At 41.0% G+C, this 17,233-nt stretch overlaps 3 protein-coding genes and 1 long non-coding RNA gene across 6 annotated transcripts in view; 2 read left to right on the forward strand and 2 right to left on the reverse strand.

Moving 5' to 3' along the window:
* Positions 1-3,542, reverse strand: part of LOC147141014 (low-density lipoprotein receptor-related protein 8-like) — a 58,901-nt gene extending 55,359 nt beyond the window's left edge. For both annotated transcript variants that reach the window (XM_086042754.1, XM_086042753.1), the window contains exons 1-2: positions 3,348-3,542; positions 2,858-2,974 (exon numbers count right to left, since the gene is read on the reverse strand). In XM_086042754.1, coding sequence (XP_085898880.1) covers positions 2,858-2,974; positions 3,348-3,414 — 184 coding nt within the window. In that variant the 5' untranslated portion in view covers positions 3,415-3,542. The remainder of the gene's footprint in view (positions 1-2,857; positions 2,975-3,347) is intronic.
* A 5,675-nt stretch (positions 3,543-9,217) lies between these two features.
* Positions 9,218-11,292, forward strand: LOC147141016 (transmembrane protein 125-like). Its single transcript, XM_086042755.1, has one exon. The coding sequence runs from the start codon at positions 10,004-10,006 to the stop codon at positions 10,706-10,708; it is 705 nt and encodes a 234-aa protein (XP_085898881.1). The 5' UTR covers positions 9,218-10,003; the 3' UTR covers positions 10,709-11,292.
* A 179-nt stretch (positions 11,293-11,471) lies between these two features.
* On the reverse strand, positions 11,472-16,211 carry LOC147141017 (uncharacterized). The gene is made up of 3 exons (XR_015088327.1): positions 15,833-16,211; positions 15,507-15,591; positions 11,472-12,777 (listed from the first exon to the last, which is right to left on the reverse strand). It is a non-coding gene; the product is annotated as an uncharacterized LOC147141017 (long non-coding RNA).
* LOC147141018 (uncharacterized) lies at positions 13,321-17,179 on the forward strand. Of its 2 annotated transcripts, XM_086042757.1 has the most exons (3): positions 13,321-13,443; positions 15,533-15,716; positions 15,862-17,179. In XM_086042757.1, exons 2-3 carry the CDS (start codon positions 15,554-15,556, stop codon positions 16,254-16,256), a joined length of 558 nt encoding a protein of 185 aa, XP_085898883.1. In that variant the 5' UTR covers positions 13,321-13,443; positions 15,533-15,553; the 3' UTR covers positions 16,257-17,179. The 2 variants fall into 2 exon arrangements, with proteins under 2 accessions (XP_085898883.1, XP_085898882.1); XM_086042756.1 differs by lacking the exon at positions 13,321-13,443 and having other exon boundaries at positions 15,408-15,716.
* The last annotated feature ends 54 nt before the right edge of the window (positions 17,180-17,233 follow it).

The following is a 17,233-nucleotide window of genomic DNA, read 5'->3' on the forward strand; positions in this document are numbered from 1 at the left end:
TCAGTCACATTTTAAAAAAAAAATCGAAATGTTGTTGGCAGGAGTCAAACGGCTTTTAGTCAGAGTTCTTCAAAGGAAGATTTTAACAGAGCCTAGAACATGGATGGGCAACTGGTGGCCAGCGACCGACCGCACTCTGAGTGGCCCCTTGATTCATTTTCATTTTTTCTTTAACAAACCCAAACAATACTTCAAAAAACACTGATTAACATTCAATACAATTTTCCATGAAAAACGGTGGGTAAATGGGGAGAAAATCCAAGAAAAAAATGGAAAAATCAAAAATATTAAAAACATTGGGGGAAAAAACATCAGCAAATTTGCGGGTGCCGAACTGTGAATATGCAAGAGTCGACTGTAGTATTAAGTAATATCACCAATCACCACTAGATGGCAGACATGTCTTAGTTGCGCTTACACTGGGTCTTATACTGCTCAATGCCACAACGTCAGTAGGCCTAATATTTTTGTGCATTTGGAATGACATGCAAGACAACAAGAGTACCTCAATCATATTACAGTTTTGAGTGAGTGGATTTTTGTGGAAAAAAAAAAACTTAATGTTGTTTTACCGTTTTGCGCTGTTCTTGAATGTTCATTTTTATGCAAGGGAGCCCCTTGCCCTGAAAAAAAATTATAATATAGTATATATGGTTATCTTATTGTTTGCTTCAAACCCTTCATTTTTAGGTTAGGATAGTGGATATTTTAAACCTGCATTGAAAAATGTATTTTCAAAAATGAAATATATGAAAAGCACGTACTATATTTTGTACGTATGCACATGATTTGTCCATATGTAAAATAGCATTTTTGTCCTACATCTGCTTCAGAAAAATCATAGGCCCCGTCCAACATTTAAGTTGCCCATCCCTGGCTTGGAATATTTTTTCATTAGACTTGAGGGCTTGATCAAATGTAGAGATCTCATCAATGTGACGAGGAGCATTAATGGTGATGACATAGGTACTGTTAACAAAACCTGAGATCACCTAAAAATGTTCAAAGAATTCAAATTGGATTTCTGAATCTGTGCTTAAAATGGATTCAAACAAACATTCTTGTCTTTGCTGCTTTTGAGTCAGTGTCGGGTGTTGGGTCAGTGTTGTCCTCTTAAGTTTGACAAGTAGTATCTATGATGGAGGTGCCATGCCAGATGTCACGCATTACATTCTGTATAAGCTGTCTGGATATGGAATTTCCCAAGCAGAAACCACTCACGGAGCTAGTAACTGAATGAAAAAGATGTTTGTGGGCACACAGTTGGCCTAGAGAGGCAGCTCAATGGAGTTTTCTCTGTCCCTGTGTTGGATGTTACGCTACACATCAACAGGAAAACCGATGTCAAATAACATGCTGTTTATTTGGTGCAAGCAAGCAAAGCGCGTTAACTCTGCGAGTACTTGTTATGGCGAAAATGCCACGTAAAAGAGACCAACATGGGCATCCAGATCAGGCCAGGCAGCGGGGTTTGTGTGTGGAGCTCTAAGGCAAAAAGGAACATGGGTAGAAATAGTGCGCATGTTTGCATGTGAGGAGGTGCAAGATTTCCTCCTGAGCCATAATTAACCCAGACACAAAAGAACAGAGCTGTATGGAAAACATGCAAGGCGCAGCTTGGATTCAGCTTTGGCACTACTTCATTGGTTCTTCAGAAATATAGGCCACGGGCTTGACGTCAGAAAGGAATCTGAAATTCCGTTTTGTTCATGGAGATGATTGGCAAATGGCTGTATCGTGTATACCACACAATCAGTCGACCATTTCACTCTGTTATTTAAGCTTCTTTGTGCAAAAGTGAAATCACCTTTCAAAGACAGACAAAGTATGTCAGAAAAGTTCCAGGACTGGCATCACAAAAGAAAATCATCAAATTCAAATGACAAACTATCCCGTTCGAAATAATCCCTCTGGAGTCTAGCACACTTTCCAACCTTTTCTGCCATGCCTTCATGCACCTCTAAAAGGATTCTTCAGGAACACTCAGCAACTCGTCACGTCTTCAAAAAGGGTCACCTTGATGACATCTTTGCGCTTGGTAAAGAAAAGAAAAATGAAAAAAAACAGACAAAGCCATGTCTGGGGAGTAGGTTGCCCCAGCACGGCAATATTCTCCTCGGCCAGGAACTGTCAGATGCTCAGGTTATTTCGAGCTTCCGCATTGTCATGGTTAAGCAGCCACAAGTTGTCGTACCACAACTCTCACCTCTACTCACGCACTGAACGAAAGCAAACACCACAGGATCTCAATGTAGATGTGCAGATTGATCGTGTCTAGCACGTCGAAGGGGAAAAACTTTTGAAATATATCTGTTGTGACACCAGTCCAACTTTTCTGACACGCCTTTTGCACTGAATGAAATAGGGGGGCATTAGCAGTCTAATTATGTTCCTCTAATAGTGTACAATTTAAACTAATGTACCACCTGAGGCTAATTAATGTTTTCCAATGTAACAGTTTGCACATGTTCCACAGCTAAAAAAATATAGGTCTTATGATGTGGAAGTCAAGTGTACAACTCAAGATACAATGGCATCCTTCTTTTTTGTGTGTACATCTTTGATTTTTGTGTACAACAACATGTTTACCCAAATCGTATAAAGCATTGACTTTATAGTTCACATTGAATTCTAGCTGCCTATGGTCATCTATAGATTACCGATAACTACGAGTTAACTCCGAGAAAGCAGATTTTTTAAAAAACAGTTCTTGAATTGTGTGCATGTGTACCTAATGTTCTGACAGGAGAGCCTAGTTCAAGTTGTTGTGTTTCCATGCAGTGTTTCATGTTATCGTTCATTTCACATTTTGCTCCATTTCAACAAGACTGTAACACGATCTGATATGGCTACTTACGACAATTTTCTTCGTCACTGTTGTCCGAGCAATCGTCGTCATCATCACACCTCCACAGAGTGGGTATACACCTTTTGTTGTCACACTGAAACTGTCCATCCTCACACTCCTCCGTCACTGGGGGGTCGGGGGGCACAACAAGAGGGGAATCAGCATCCAGATGGATGAATAACAAACGAATATGTCTGCTGATCCAACTGTCGTTTGCAAATGAATGCCTAATTAATATGCAGCACGCATTAAGGTCAATTAGCTGAGGCGAGCGCTGGAGTGCATTTTGTCATAAAATTGATTTTTCTACGTGCAGGAGTTCAGAGTAGTGCGTAAACAAATTAGGATTACAACATAATGAATGAGCCAGAACAAAGATTCCTTTGGCATGGGAGCCAGCAGACACATGACGCGCACTAGCATCCTCGTGTGCAGGTTCATTCAGCACCCACACAAGCCACCGTTTCACATCTTCTTCTTTAATGTCCCACACACTGACCTTCTGACGTGAGAAGCCTCGGCACTGCCATGTAAAAAAGTAACAATATCCTCACGTCCGTCCACATTTCCAGAGGAGGCGATGCGGCTCATTCACGTCCGCTAGACAAAGCCCGTTAAGAAAAAAAAAATGCTATGCTCGTAGCGAGGATGTCTCCGCCGTTGTAAAAAAAAAAAAAAAAATCAACGCCACCACAATCACCACTTCCAGCATCCACGCCGACCCCTCCCTCCATGACGCCCCCTCACATCGTCACCCACAAACTCATTGGCTGCGCACTGCATGACGACACCACGGGGGGGGTCACTAATACAAAATACAAAATAGAATAGAATAGAATAGAATTTTAAATTTTACATTTTATTTCGTCAAGGGGTTGCATGAAATAAAATCATATTGATCCAGATATTCTTTTTAAGTAGACTAAAGTAGATCTACTTAAATGTATCTGGATCCAGCTGATTTTATTTCGCAACCACTTGACGAAATAAAATTAAATAAATTCACCCCAAAAAAAAAAAATCTATGGTTGGAGAGGCAGCAAATGTATTCACATTGTGTAATGTACTCAAGTACAGATAGTTGTGTAATTTACAAAAAGCGGTAGAGGTAGAGGTAAAGGTAGATTTAATTCCTGCAGCATTAAAAGTAAAAAAAAAAAAAAAGTTTTTACATTAAAAATTTTAGAAAGATAAAATTTGATGTAATTAAATCAGGTTAAAAACTCTTTAAAACCTTTTTCGCCACACACATCTGATTAAGGTCTTTCAAGCATTTAAAATCAATTTCACCGTTATTCCACTTCAGCGGTCAGACATGGTCGGTCTCGGTCTGTCTGAAAGCAGAAATCTCATCTCTTTATCCTCAAGGATTATTGCTGTGTCAGCTGTTTTCAAATTGTAAGAAATATTTTGAAACTGGCTCAACTAACTTGAGCGATGTTAACGCAAAGTAGTTCCTATAGTTCCTTAAGAGGACAGAGGATGGTGAGATCAGAAAACTGCAGCAAAACATTTTAACAAGGGCTTGTACCAGCAACTTGTAATATTTGGAGGTGAATATAAACCATCCTTCATGACACAACTTGAACATTTTGTTCATGAAATAGAGACATGATGTCTACTTGAATTTAATGTGTCACTATAACCAACATGATGTGATGTGATGATGTCTGTTCCAGCCCCCTAATTCCAATTGGTTGAACGCTACGCAACCTTGACAACAGCCCCCCGACCACTTGTGATCCTCTCTTCAATGCCCGAACTTTATTGGCTGTAAATGCAGTTGTTTGTGCAAACACACACATGTGGCTATACATGTTGCGGTTGACATGGGGATTAGTTGCCGTTGAGCTTTTCTCCATTAAAATAAGTGATTATGCTGTGGCCTACATTTGAAAGACATGTTGGCTCAAGCGGGAAGCCACTGGACCTTGTAAATACGCTGGCGCGCACTTTTATCTGCACGCGTTATTACCTCATTGTACAAAGAAAGAGCAACAAGGCTGCAGTTTAGTTAATGGAAGAGGAACAAGGGTCCTTTTCCAGTTTCCCCTACTGCTAGGAACCATATTCCCTGTGCTTCACCTTCACATCATTTGCATGCAAATGAGAAACATCACATTATTGCTGAGGGTATGTATTAATAAAAGAGTTGTTGAACAGGGTGAAGTATCGCACAGGATTCATGAGCTGAATAGTCACACAAGTAAAGCAGGGCTTTTTCTTTCTTTTTCTTTCTTTGTGCAAATCCATCATATCCCCCAGCGGTCCTCGAGGAACTTTCATCGTGCTTTTACAAATTCTCCCCAAACCCAAGCACAAAAGCACCACAGGGATACAAAATTGCTTGACCTTCTGATCCTCTCTTATCTGCTCACTCTGGTCTGCTATGCTTTGAAATTGAATTCGGCCAGCTCAGCAGGTGTGCATGGACAAGCCGAGCATGACTGCACTGCTCCTTCGCTGCTTGGGCTAGCAGAGCTTCCCAACATTTTACGCCATTGGGCTTTTTAGATAATCAAGTCAGTGCATGAGATCGAAGTAGACTATGAGATAGTAAACAAAAGCACAGTAACAGAAAATCAAATGGCTTCATCAAATAAATTCAGCTCGGCAAAATGTTGCTTTACTTATACCTGTACTTGTTCCATCTTGTATTATGGATGTGTTGAGCAAAGTTCTGGAAATGTGTGTTTTTAATTTGATATGGTAAACAATGACTTCTCAGTTCCAGAGGGGATTGGGAGCAGGTCAATGTATGTGTGCGCGTGTGCACGTACTGAATGTGCACATGCCGATGGCTACCTCTCAGTGAGATGTTGTGTTACCCTGGCCACCCCACTAAAGTTTTTTTTCTGGCTACACCCCTGAGTGGAGAAGTGTCAAACAACATATATTGCATTGCTGCAGGAACAGCAGCCATCTAGTATCAGGTAGTCTTTATAAAGTCTTTTACAAAAATCAAGTTGAAGTCAAAAATATGAGATTGGGCCAAAAGAGAAAGTTGGCACCTTCCATTTTCTCATTTTAAATGTAAAATGTGAAAACTGATTGAAAAGTCCTTGGCGAAATATCCAGGGGGTGATGACGACCAATTCAATGTTGAATTTTCAAGTACTAGTTCCACTGTCGTTCACGGACTCTAGGAATTTTTTTTTTTTTTTTTTTTTTTTTAACAATTTGGGGCATTGAAGCGGTAGGGCCCAAGTGATATTTATTCAAGGAGGTGCAAATCCCTGCTCAAAGTTAACCACATGCATCATTATGACACCTTGTGTTTTTTTTTTTTTTTTTTTTTTTTTTTTTCATAGAGTTTGACACCAAAATCCTTCAATACTGTACACTATGCGAAAGAATGCTCGATTAGAATGAAATTAAATGAAGGATTTGTTTGTCACTGCCTTAATTGAACTGTGCATTCGTCACCTCTTTCCGTTAGTTGGACCCTGCTACATCCGTATGTACCGGTAGTAATGTGCAGAAGTACCAAACGGGGCTTCTGCGTGTTACTCTGCTTCTCTCTGCTGGCTGCAATTGCAAATTACACTCTGCCACATTTTACTTTCACAAGCTATTATAGCCTAACCTTCAACCAAAAAATGTGTAATTCGAGTACCGTCTATCAAATTTCGTTGATATCCAAATAGGATGTGTCTCAGATAAAATACATTACGCTCTTGAGTATTTGTGACATAAAGACAAACGTATCTAATGGCACTGTACTGTACACTATTGTATTATATTATTCACAAATGTATCGTGTACTGATGTAATGGAGCAAAGCACTGAGCACACGTGATATGCCGTAAAAATGGATTGTACATTTTGTGCCAACGGGCACCTGTAAAATACCACTTTAGGAGGCAGTGTTACATTTTACCTACGGTGTATCATGTGATGATAATAAAGCTGTGGAAAAACATTTCTTTTATAAGGCGTCTTCAACAATGCGCACCACCAAATCTGACATCCTTGACGCAATTTTACGCTAACCTCGAAGCTGTATTCATTTGACAAACTTGAGAATGTGGCAGATTTTCTACTTCCTGTACGTTTTGCTGCAATTCTTTACTGGAACCATTACTTCAAGCTTTGGTCCGCATAAGCCTACCCGGTATATAGAAATAAACTGTACAGTCGCTGTATTGCAGCAAAAATTGACTCATAATGCTCGCTCCTTCTCTAGTGGCCAGTGAGTGTTGAAAAATGGTTGTTGTTTTTGGTGTTGTTGTTGTTGTTGTTGAACATACGCTCAGTTCAGGTGGAGTTTAAAGTGTGTTGGGTACAAGGCAGAACATAATGGGCCTTCACACAGCACATATGACATTAAGCTTCCATCAACTCCTAATGGCCTGGCCTTTCTACAATGAACTCTACGATCACCAGGCCATTTTTAATTTACCTTCAGCAGTTGCTGGCTGACTGTTAGCAGCTATGTTCGGTCATGCCCACCTATCAGTAATTGCTACTTGTACCAGACTGACAGGATTTTTTTTTCTCTTTTGCCGCATTGTGTATTCATTGATTTAAAATTGAGATGTTTGATCTGTAAAACGAAATATGTTCCTCAGAGTCACCTATTTTTGTAGCCCTCCAGGGCATGATCACGTTTCACCCCAGGGGTGATTTGCTATGATTAATGTCATTATCCGAATGAAAATATAATTACTATATGATTATTATAATAAAATAATACTGTGTGATGATAGTGATAGATACTGTAAGAAGATGAGACAGCTTGAACTGATGCATTTTAAAATGGGCTACAACTGTGAATTGAGTGGCTTATTTCGGCGCAAGGGTGGTTGACTAACATTTGGAAGGTTGCCACGTTAAGTCCTTTGCCCCTTGATCCTTATTAACTACCCGTTCGAATGTTTTGCAGGTCTCTAGGGCATAAGCCAATTAGCAATTTCCAAAACAACTACTTAAAGCGTGTTCATTTTACCTTTCAAGAAGGTTTCCAATGTAAATAAAATCTCACACAAGTCGATTGAATTTGCTCGTCTGTTTTCTTTTCCATCTCTGAAGTTCAGCAATCATACAATGATCAGATCTGGGCAGCTTTTCCATCCTCGCGAATGCGCTCACCCAAGACGGGCGAGGGCAGAAAAGGGACACGGTCTAACATGGAGCCCTCACATTAATACTGTCTTCAAAATTTAAACATAATGTGGGATAGTCTCCTCCCTGGCTGGCCCTGTCTGTAGGGCTGATCCTCTCCAGCTGGTCCCATGATCAGATCGGGGCACGCTTTCAACTGATGATGCGATGTCCGTAAATTTGTAAGTGCCATATTGGTTTTTGGTTGACCTGTCGGCTAATATAAAGCTATTCATATAGGTTTAGATCCTTCAAACTATTCTTGAGAAAGATACAGTAATTGGCCGCACCAGTGAGCCATCAGAGCGAAACTATCAAGATTAATTTCACCATTGTCTAAATAGGTAACCCCTTTTTTTTAGGTTCTAGGTCTGATTGATTGGTTTCTACGTCAGCGTCACTCTATGGAAAATGGGACTGTGACAAACCAAAATTTTTGAATAATTATTCAATCACAGGTTGTACCTGAATTCTCGGTCTGACCAAAACATTTTGGACGATTGCTTACAAACTTTGTGGGTGAAGACCGTTTTTTTTCTGGAAAATTTTATTTTGTCAAGTGGTTGCACATAATAAATTCATCTGTATCCACTATCCAGATACATTTTTAAGTAGATATAGTTAACTTTAAAAATATATCTGATTCAGATGATTTTATTTCGTGCACCTACTTGACGAAATTAAATGGAGTAAATTCAGCACATTTTTTCATTGTACAATCGTTCTCTACATATAAACATTTGACCCAGAATTTGATAGTTTTTATGTAAAGTATATTTTTAACAACAAATTGAATTTGAAATCAGAAGGGCCTCCGTAAAAAAAAGTGCTTGTAATAGCTGTTCAAATGAAAGATTTTTGAAGCTGATACAGATTTTCTACCAAAATAAAATCAACAATTCCATTTAGTATACGAAACATGAAGTAAATACAAACACACTCCAAAGTCGGTCCAGCAGAGTGCAACCTGTTATACCTGCAAAGAGGAGACCAACTCCTCATGTCCTTTTGTTCATACCGTTTACTTGACATGAGTTGAGAATAAGATTATGCGAGCACTATCCTGATGAGAAGTAGCATTCACTAGATCCAATCCATGCAGTCCAGCTGTGTGAGTGTGACGCCATCCTTCACAGATCACAGAAACGGCATTATTGTGACCCGCTGACATCACTCAACCCTCACACACACACACACACACACACACGCCACGAGCCACCTTGGGCAACACAGTCATTGTGCTCATCAGTCAGCGTCCTGCTCTTGTGTGGAGTCATTGTGCTGCAAATCTTCAAACTATGATCTAACGCTATATCTGTGACCTGTCTTTTTCCTTGGACGTTGTCTGCCTGGCACTGGGATGGAGAACGTGACGAGAGGGTCGCGCATCAGCCTCTAACTGTGAGGGCGGAGACTCTTGCCACTGTGTCACTGTAACCGTTTCTCTACTTGCTTTGGTATGGTTGCTGAGAGAACTGAAAATTCATCCAGCAGCTATTTTGATTTCATTGGCCGGCCAGCTGGAACACTTTACTGAAGATGTTGTCACAGCAACTCAAATGATTGCTCTTTTCCAGATAAGACCAAACAAGCCTCTGACCAAATATTGTGGAATGGATTGCAGATGGATGGACGGATCATCTTTGTGAGTGCCTCACTAAATCGAGGTAACCCTCTCTGTGAGATGGTGATGTTATGGATCACATTTGTCGTTGTATTTTTGATTCCTTCAACCACATTTGTGCAGTTTTGCAACCTATTGGGGTCTGTCAGACCGTTTCTCGACCTGCTTTGGATTAAGTGCCGCAAGAACTCAAAATTCATCAAACACCTATTTTGAGTTTCATCTGCCAACCAGTTGGAGAAGTCATCTGAAGCGAAACGATTCCTTGATGTTGAATGAGCCGTACGATCGCAGGGAGATCATTTACGATCGGGACCAGACAAACCTCTCGACAGTGTTGCCGGATGGCGTGCAGAGTTGTTCAACTGCTTTCGATTCCTTCAACTACGTGAACACTTTGCTCTGGAGGTGTGTCAGGCACCAGCACCATGCCCGAAATGCAGGTCTTCTACCAGCCTCATCGCGCTTTTCATCAGCCTCCAAGCCTTTACCTGGACCTACTCCAACAGCGGTCCCTGGAAGACCAGATTGAGCTGTGGTGGTCCCGAGAGCCACGTCAGTCACTCGCGTGTTACTGCGCTTCGGTTGCTCTCATATTAATTTTGGGCCTGGGTGGCGTCGGCTTCCTCTCCAGCGGCAACTCCGGCATGTCCGGCGAATGGCGTCTCGGGGTGGGCACCACCCTGTGCCTCCTCTCCCTGGCGGTTCTGCTCAAGCAGCTTCTCAGTTCCGCCATCCAGGACATGAACTGCGTGCACAGCCGACGCCGAATCGAGCAGCTGAAGAGCGGCGGACGAGCTGACCCGGCGCTGATCCTGCTGGTGGGTCTGGCAGTGATGCTGTGTGGGACAGTTTTATTATGTGTGAGCACAATCAGCAGCGGAGGCGATGACAGCAGCGACATGTCGGCGTCCGGCCTGGTGCTGATCGCCGCCGGACTTGGCATGACTCTGGCAGTAGTTGGATACAGTGTGCTGGTTTACCTGAAGAGAAGAAGGGAGCACACCAGGAGGAGAAGAGCTCTTGGTGCGAGGAGGCTGGGAGGCGGGTCTGTCCGTGTCCTCTGTGTCTCAGGAGGACAGATGAACCAGGCAAGGCGAGAGGCTGCCTCCAGCAGAACCAGCCTGATCTGAGATGGTCAAGGCAACTATGTACTGTGTACTATGTACTATGTATTGAAAGCCTGTTGTTTGGCCTTCAGCTGGTTCTGACTTTGAAAAAAAAATTCCCCATGAAAAACAAAGGCAGCACAGTAACAACCCCCCCCAATATAAGGTAAAAATACCCTATTCAAATACTCCCTAACATTTACGGGACTTGTTTTTTTTAATACACTTTAAAAATAATATAAACACATTTAAACATAATAATACTGAGAGCGAGCAAGAGCAATTTAACACTAAAATATTGTACTGTGTGTGTGCTTACAGTAAGCAAATGCCGTTTTTCCAAACTAACAAATCTCGCAATATACATTCATAATCATTGAGCCATTACTTTTTGTAGGCATGAAAAGCAGGATTGAGGAGGCTCGACATTTAATTATCTTCAGTAAAAACCAAGCTGAAAGTACTTCCTGGTTTCATTTGTCTTCATTTTAAATGTACACCTTTTCCAACTAAATGTGCCGTCATCTAGTGGTCAACAGTGGAATTGCACCCAAATTAAAATTGAGGGTTTTTTTTTTCTTCTTCTCAATATTGGCTTTTTTGTGTGATTTTCTGACACCACCACTGTAGGGAACCTGTGATGGCAAAGCGGAAATCTGAGGACATGCAACAAGCCAATAAATGAAACTGAAGGCATAATGGACAATAATTCTTGATTTGAGGTGCCGTATAGGCCCAAACTAACACCTCTCACACAGACACAAGAAAATCCACTCCCACTCAAAGATCTCTCCTATTCACCAAAAAGCATCTCACACTCACCAGAAAAACTCTAACACGCACCACAAAAATGTGTCGACGGAAACGCTAACGGAAGCCCATTTAAAATGATAGTCGGACCGACCACGCTGCAGACGGAAGGCGATAAATGGACTGGGAATTTTTTGTCAAATGCCCAGCTCTGAATGTAAGTGTTATTATTGAATCTTTACATGCCTGCCGACAGATGCGCTTATTAAATCCAGCATTACCTATTAAGCACCACAAAGTGATAGTATCGAGCTGCAAAAGCCTTCCTATTCCCTCTCCATTAAGCCGCTATCAGGTGCCTTCCACAGGTAAGTATTTTTACTATGTTATTATTTAGGCTTTTATACAGTTATTCTTCTCTTAATACTTGTGTGTCAGGGATGATATCCTTCAAAGATGCATACCATCTAATGATCTCCAAAGCGATTCATGTGTCAGAATTCCAGATACACTTTTGCCGTTTATTGAACACACATGATCACCTGATAGAAACTGGGAGGTGCAGAGTAAAGTGCACTGAAAAAACGGAGACATTATATTTATAGGAATCATGTCACTCTGCTACTCTCTATATTGGCCCTAGGGGTGACTGTGAGCTCAAATGGTTATTTGTCTATGCGTGCCCTGCGATTGGCTGGCAATCAGTTCTGGATGAACCCCGCCTACTGCCCGAAGTCAGCTGGGATAGGCTCCAGCACGCCCGTGACCCTCGTGAGGATAAGATAATGGATGGGCGGATGCCACTCTGCTTTGCTTTCTTTCAATAACACTATTAAGAGGAGATGTACTGAGAGCGAAAAGGTCACCAAGAGACAATTTCAGCCAATCAATGTGAAGGTCATGCACCATCACATGGCTAATGTGTAATAACACCTCCACTTTCTGGACTGAAGGAACAGATCAATTCAGTCAACACTGGATTATTATGACATTTTTGTGCCCACCGCAAGTCAAGCGTAAAGGTGCAGTCTAACTGTGCACATGGGTGGAGTTTTATTTCTTTTGGTATTTTTGTAGACGTTTACAGTTAGTAGACAGTTACGGCCCTTTGCGCCGTTGTGGGAGTGAACACAGCTGACTTGATTCCTGGCCAATTGAAGCGGCTCATCTCAGTACCTTTAAATTCAGTGTAGGTGAGCCACGCGGTCGACATGGCGTTAGCATAACAGAGTCCTTGCTGGAGATCCGCACCCGGAACTATAAGATCTCCACTTGCGGGTGATGTGAAGTTGTCCACTGTAAAGGGTGCACTTGGAGACCTCCTTCCAAACTCAACCGTGCATCTGTGTGACAACATCACCCCCCCACAACACACATACACATAAAAATAAAAAGCATATTAACAATAACAATAATAATAATAACAATAATAGTAGTGATGCATTCACTGAATTGAACAATAATTCAGAGGGTTAAATTCACAGTGTTGTTATATTTATAAATGAAATACGCTGACATCCACCACACTAAATCAGTTTGCCTGCACCATAATCAAATCCACCAAAATCACGTTATACCACTCGCGCCACAACTTAGACCTGCTTTCACCTAGTCTATAGTCTAGTCTACTTTCAGTCACCAAATTGTCAGGTGTGCTGGGATCTTGTAAAGAAAACGCACAACGGGGTAAATTAGACTTGCCCAGGCCCAAAAATTAAGATGTGCTTGTTTTCACACCTGTGCCTATCTGCAAGAATAGAGCCCGTTGATTCTATGTTGGTTTTGCTTGAAACAGTGAAAAAGCAAAGGGGTGTTAACAAATAGCAAAAGCAAATAACGTTATTCATTAACACTTCTGCCTTATGGGCACGGCTCAGAAAGGTTGACGTTAAGGCAACCTTTGCCCAGAGTCGTTCTTCCAGAAGGTGAAAAGAGGAGAGGAAGGGAAACAACACTTTTAAAAACTGAAACTAGGAACTTTGAATATACACCCAAAAAGTCTCCACTCGGTAAGTCATTGTTTGTTAGTGTGTTTGCGTGTTTGTGTGTGCGTGGGCGTGTGTGTGTGTGTGTGTGTGTGTGGGGGTGTGTGTGTGTGTGTGTGTGTCAGTTACGACAACAAGTTAGTATTTGTAACGTGGCTGATTTGGGTCAGCGAGATGTTTATCATTTACCTTCAGACACCTTTTACCTTTGTTACATTTAACCTTTACTTTAACTTTAACCTATTAAGTTCATGTTTTAACATGTGTTATGTATGTTTTAATGTAAAAATGAGATGTCACCACCAAAAAAAGATATTTTTCACATTGAAATTAGATCAATTTGGCAAAAAAAAAAGTAAAGGACTTTCATTTATATTAAGGAAATAACCTCCAGCTTCTTTCTTCCCGATTCCTGTTTACGGTAGTTTTCTAAAAGGTTTGCATTCAGAAACAAAAAAACAAAAGCAATTCTTTCAATTTCAAGTCGCTGTTGGAGTACTTTTTGTGTCTTATGAATCAAAGTTACTAGCTACGCAACTCTTCTATTATACTGTAAATAAAATAAATAAATAAATAAGGACAAGTGATTAAAATTGATTTAAAAAGAAGATACTCATAGGGCTCGGCCAGCAATGGCCTGAACCGAAAAAAATTGCTGCATTTTTTTTTTTGCTCAGGAATTAAAGGAGAAACTGTGAAGAGCAGAGTGTGGGATAAACAAAGTGGAATGAGACACAATAATACAAGGACAGGCAACTTTAAGGCTGGAGGGCGCCAGAATTTTTCATCATTGCAACTGGTTGCTTACATAGGTCCACGTTCTCAGAACGTGACAAAAATATTTACAACATACATGGTGGTGCAAAATACGTGCTCTAAATTATTTCATTTTTCAATGCATGTATAAAAGATCCACTATACTAACGCAACAACAAAGGGTTTGAATCACACGACAAAATAACCACATACTGTCATTTTTTTTTTTTCTCAGTGCAAAGTGCTCTGTTGCATAAAAATGACCATTCAAGAACGGCACAAACTTTTGAACAATAAACCATTGCCAATTGACAGAAATTATTCTGTACTTTTTTCAACTCCATCAAAAGGTTAATATTGTTGAAGTGTTATGCTTCCCCTTTCTCATTCCTAATCCGCAAAAACGTTGCAGTAGCTATAGGGCAGTATAAGACTCACTGTAAGCACAACTAAGACCTGTCTACCATCTAGTGGTAAATGGTGATATTACAATTTGAAACTACAGTTGACCCCTGCGTATTTGCAGTTTAGCACACATGGATACGCATATTTGTGGATTTTTTTTCCTTTACTTTTTCATAGTTTGGAATTTTTCAAGCAAATTTCCCGTCATTTACTGCATTTTTTTGTGGAAAACATATGTTGAATGTTTATCAGTGTTTTCTGAGGAATTATTTGGAATTGTTTAAAAAAAAAAAAATGTTGAAAATTAATCAAGTGGGCTACTCATAGTGTGGTTGTGGGCCGGCAATTTCCAATCCCTTTCTGGATATAATATATATATTATATATATTTAGATTGGACTGGGCTTGTGTCCAAAGTGTGATCATTACAAAAGTGTAGGTCGAAAATGTAATAAAGGGCACAGGAGGAATGACGGTAATGCAAAGCCAACTGCCGTTAAACACCAACAAAGCAGAAGAATGCGGAAGCCAAACGTATCACGTAGCCACATGATAACTTACCCCGTTAAAATGTGATATTGACATTGAAAATCTGAAATCAGGGACAGCTCCAGGATTTTGTCTCTCCTGAGGCTAAAGAGGGGCATGAGTGGACACATGGATGGCTGAGAAACTAATTACTAAGTATAATTTATGACATTAAATAAAATGCTGGCGGGGCTGAACTGGGGTTACACAAATTTCTGATGGGGATATAGCGCCCCCCCCCCCCCCCCCCCCCCTTCCTCCGGTGTAGCAGCATCTGTGTCTGAAATTCATCTTGCCAATTCATGGCTGTCAGAGCTGTTTTGAAGTTTCACTGGATAGCATTTCCTAATCATGGAAAGAGCCGACATGAAAGAGGAAAGGCACTTGTGTTATCCTCACTCAAAAATGTTGTTTCGTCTGATTAGGTTTCCTCACAGGCTGGAGAGATGTTCCGGCGGCTCTGCGGCGTCATTGTGTTCCTCTCCTGTTGGGAAACGTTGATCAGAAATGCATATTGTGCAACTGCGTATAAACCTGAGGGTCTCTCTCAAAGACGCCTTCTGACGGAGGGCGGCGACCTCGCCAACAGTAACGCCACCGACACTCGAGGTAAGTCAACACACATTTTACAAGACGTGTTTCAGAACTTTGAGCTCAAGCATCACATTTACAAGAATCCCGTTTACAACACTTGTGCAATCCATCATGCGTTTATTGTTTCATACCACGCATTTTTCTCCTACCGCCTTCTCAGGACTCGCCAATGAAGACGACACGCCAAAGTCGCCGCATTGGTACCTGGCCGCCGGACTGGGCACGGCCATTGCTGTCTCGCTTGTCATTGTGATGGCGGTCAAGTTCCGTGTCTTGCATCGCTTCCTGGCCAGCTATAGACACTCCTTGCTGCTGGAGTCCGATGGAGTCAGCCAGTTCGGCCAAGAGGACGTGCCCTTTCCGAGCAGCGTGTCAGGTCGAGTCGGAGCGGTGAGAGGGACCGTCGGCGCACTGGAGGATGATGACGACGGCTTCATTGAAGATAACTACATCCAAACCAGCGAGAAAGAACGGGCAGAGAGAGAAGGAGACGAGGGAGAGGTGGAGTACGGAATCGAGGACAGTGATGACGATCTGCAGTTCACAATAGGATGAGATACTATAGATAAGTACCGTGGCGGGGTTATCGCTCTTTTTTTTTTTTTAAATCACTTTTCACAGTTGCAGAAGCACCCAAGTAAATATGACTGTCTGTATTTGTGTATATCTATGTCACTCAGCACCTATGGATGTGCAGTATTTTTCCAAAAGGCAATTCAATTTTCTTCAAACTTGGTAAAGGAGTGGTTCACGGACCAAGAAAGAATTACCGTAAAATCTTGTGTATAATACGTATTTTTTCCCCTACTTTTTTAGGTTGATTTAGGGGTTATGTTCTAAAGCACCACTATTTAAACACTCCCCAGGCATGTTTTTGTACCTGACAAACTTAACTTATCATCTCATAATGTGTAACAACAATCATGGCCAGCGATGGACATAATAAAATCAACCGTCACTTTCTGTTGGCGTAAAAAGCAGGATTACATCACATTTAATAGCAAAAATAAGGTTGATCTGAAATGCTTCATGTCTTCATTTTCAAATTTAGTGTCAAATTAAATTGTGTGCCGCCATGTAGTAGTCGACAAGGGGCAATACACCCAAAATAAACATGAGTTTGAACAAATTGGGAACCTTCTATTGGAGGTGGGGATTATTGTGCATATTGTGGGAAGACTAAAAAAATGTTGGCAGAAAAGAAGATTTTTCGTAAGGTTTGTCTCACCCAAAAAAATCATTATTATTTTTGAGAAATATGAATTCAGACACAATTTATATAGTATAACGTTTTTTTTGACTGGATTATATGTTTCAAAAATATATATTAGTTTACCTGATACATGCATCATGGTTTTAAAACTTCTGATTCACTTGCCTGTTTGTCTGTCTGTTTGTTTGTTTGTTTGTTTGTTTGTTTGTTTTTTAGTTTTGAGGGATGTTTTGGGGCCGGAGGTTCCACTGTACATTCTTTCAAGAACAATAAATGTCAAGAAGAAAGTAAAAAATCATCTGACACGGGTGCTGCTTTG

Source organism: Filicampus tigris, chromosome 10 (assembly GCF_054856515.1).
Source record: "Filicampus tigris isolate MCC_2025a chromosome 10, RoL_Ftig_1.0, whole genome shotgun sequence".
Taxonomy (NCBI): Eukaryota; Metazoa; Chordata; class Actinopteri; order Syngnathiformes; family Syngnathidae; genus Filicampus; species Filicampus tigris.

Coding starts and splice junctions, on each gene's coding strand:
- LOC147141016 (XM_086042755.1), top strand. CDS start 10,004: ATGCCCGAAATGCAGGTCTTCTACCAGCCTCATCGCGCTTTTCATCAG.
- LOC147141018 (XM_086042757.1), top strand. CDS start 15,554: ATGTTCCGGCGGCTCTGCGGCGTCATTGTGTTCCTCTCCTGTTGGGAA. Junction 15,717..15,861: donor TAACGCCACCGACACTCGAG/GTAAGTCAACAC, acceptor CCGCCTTCTCAG/GACTCGCCAATGAAGACGAC.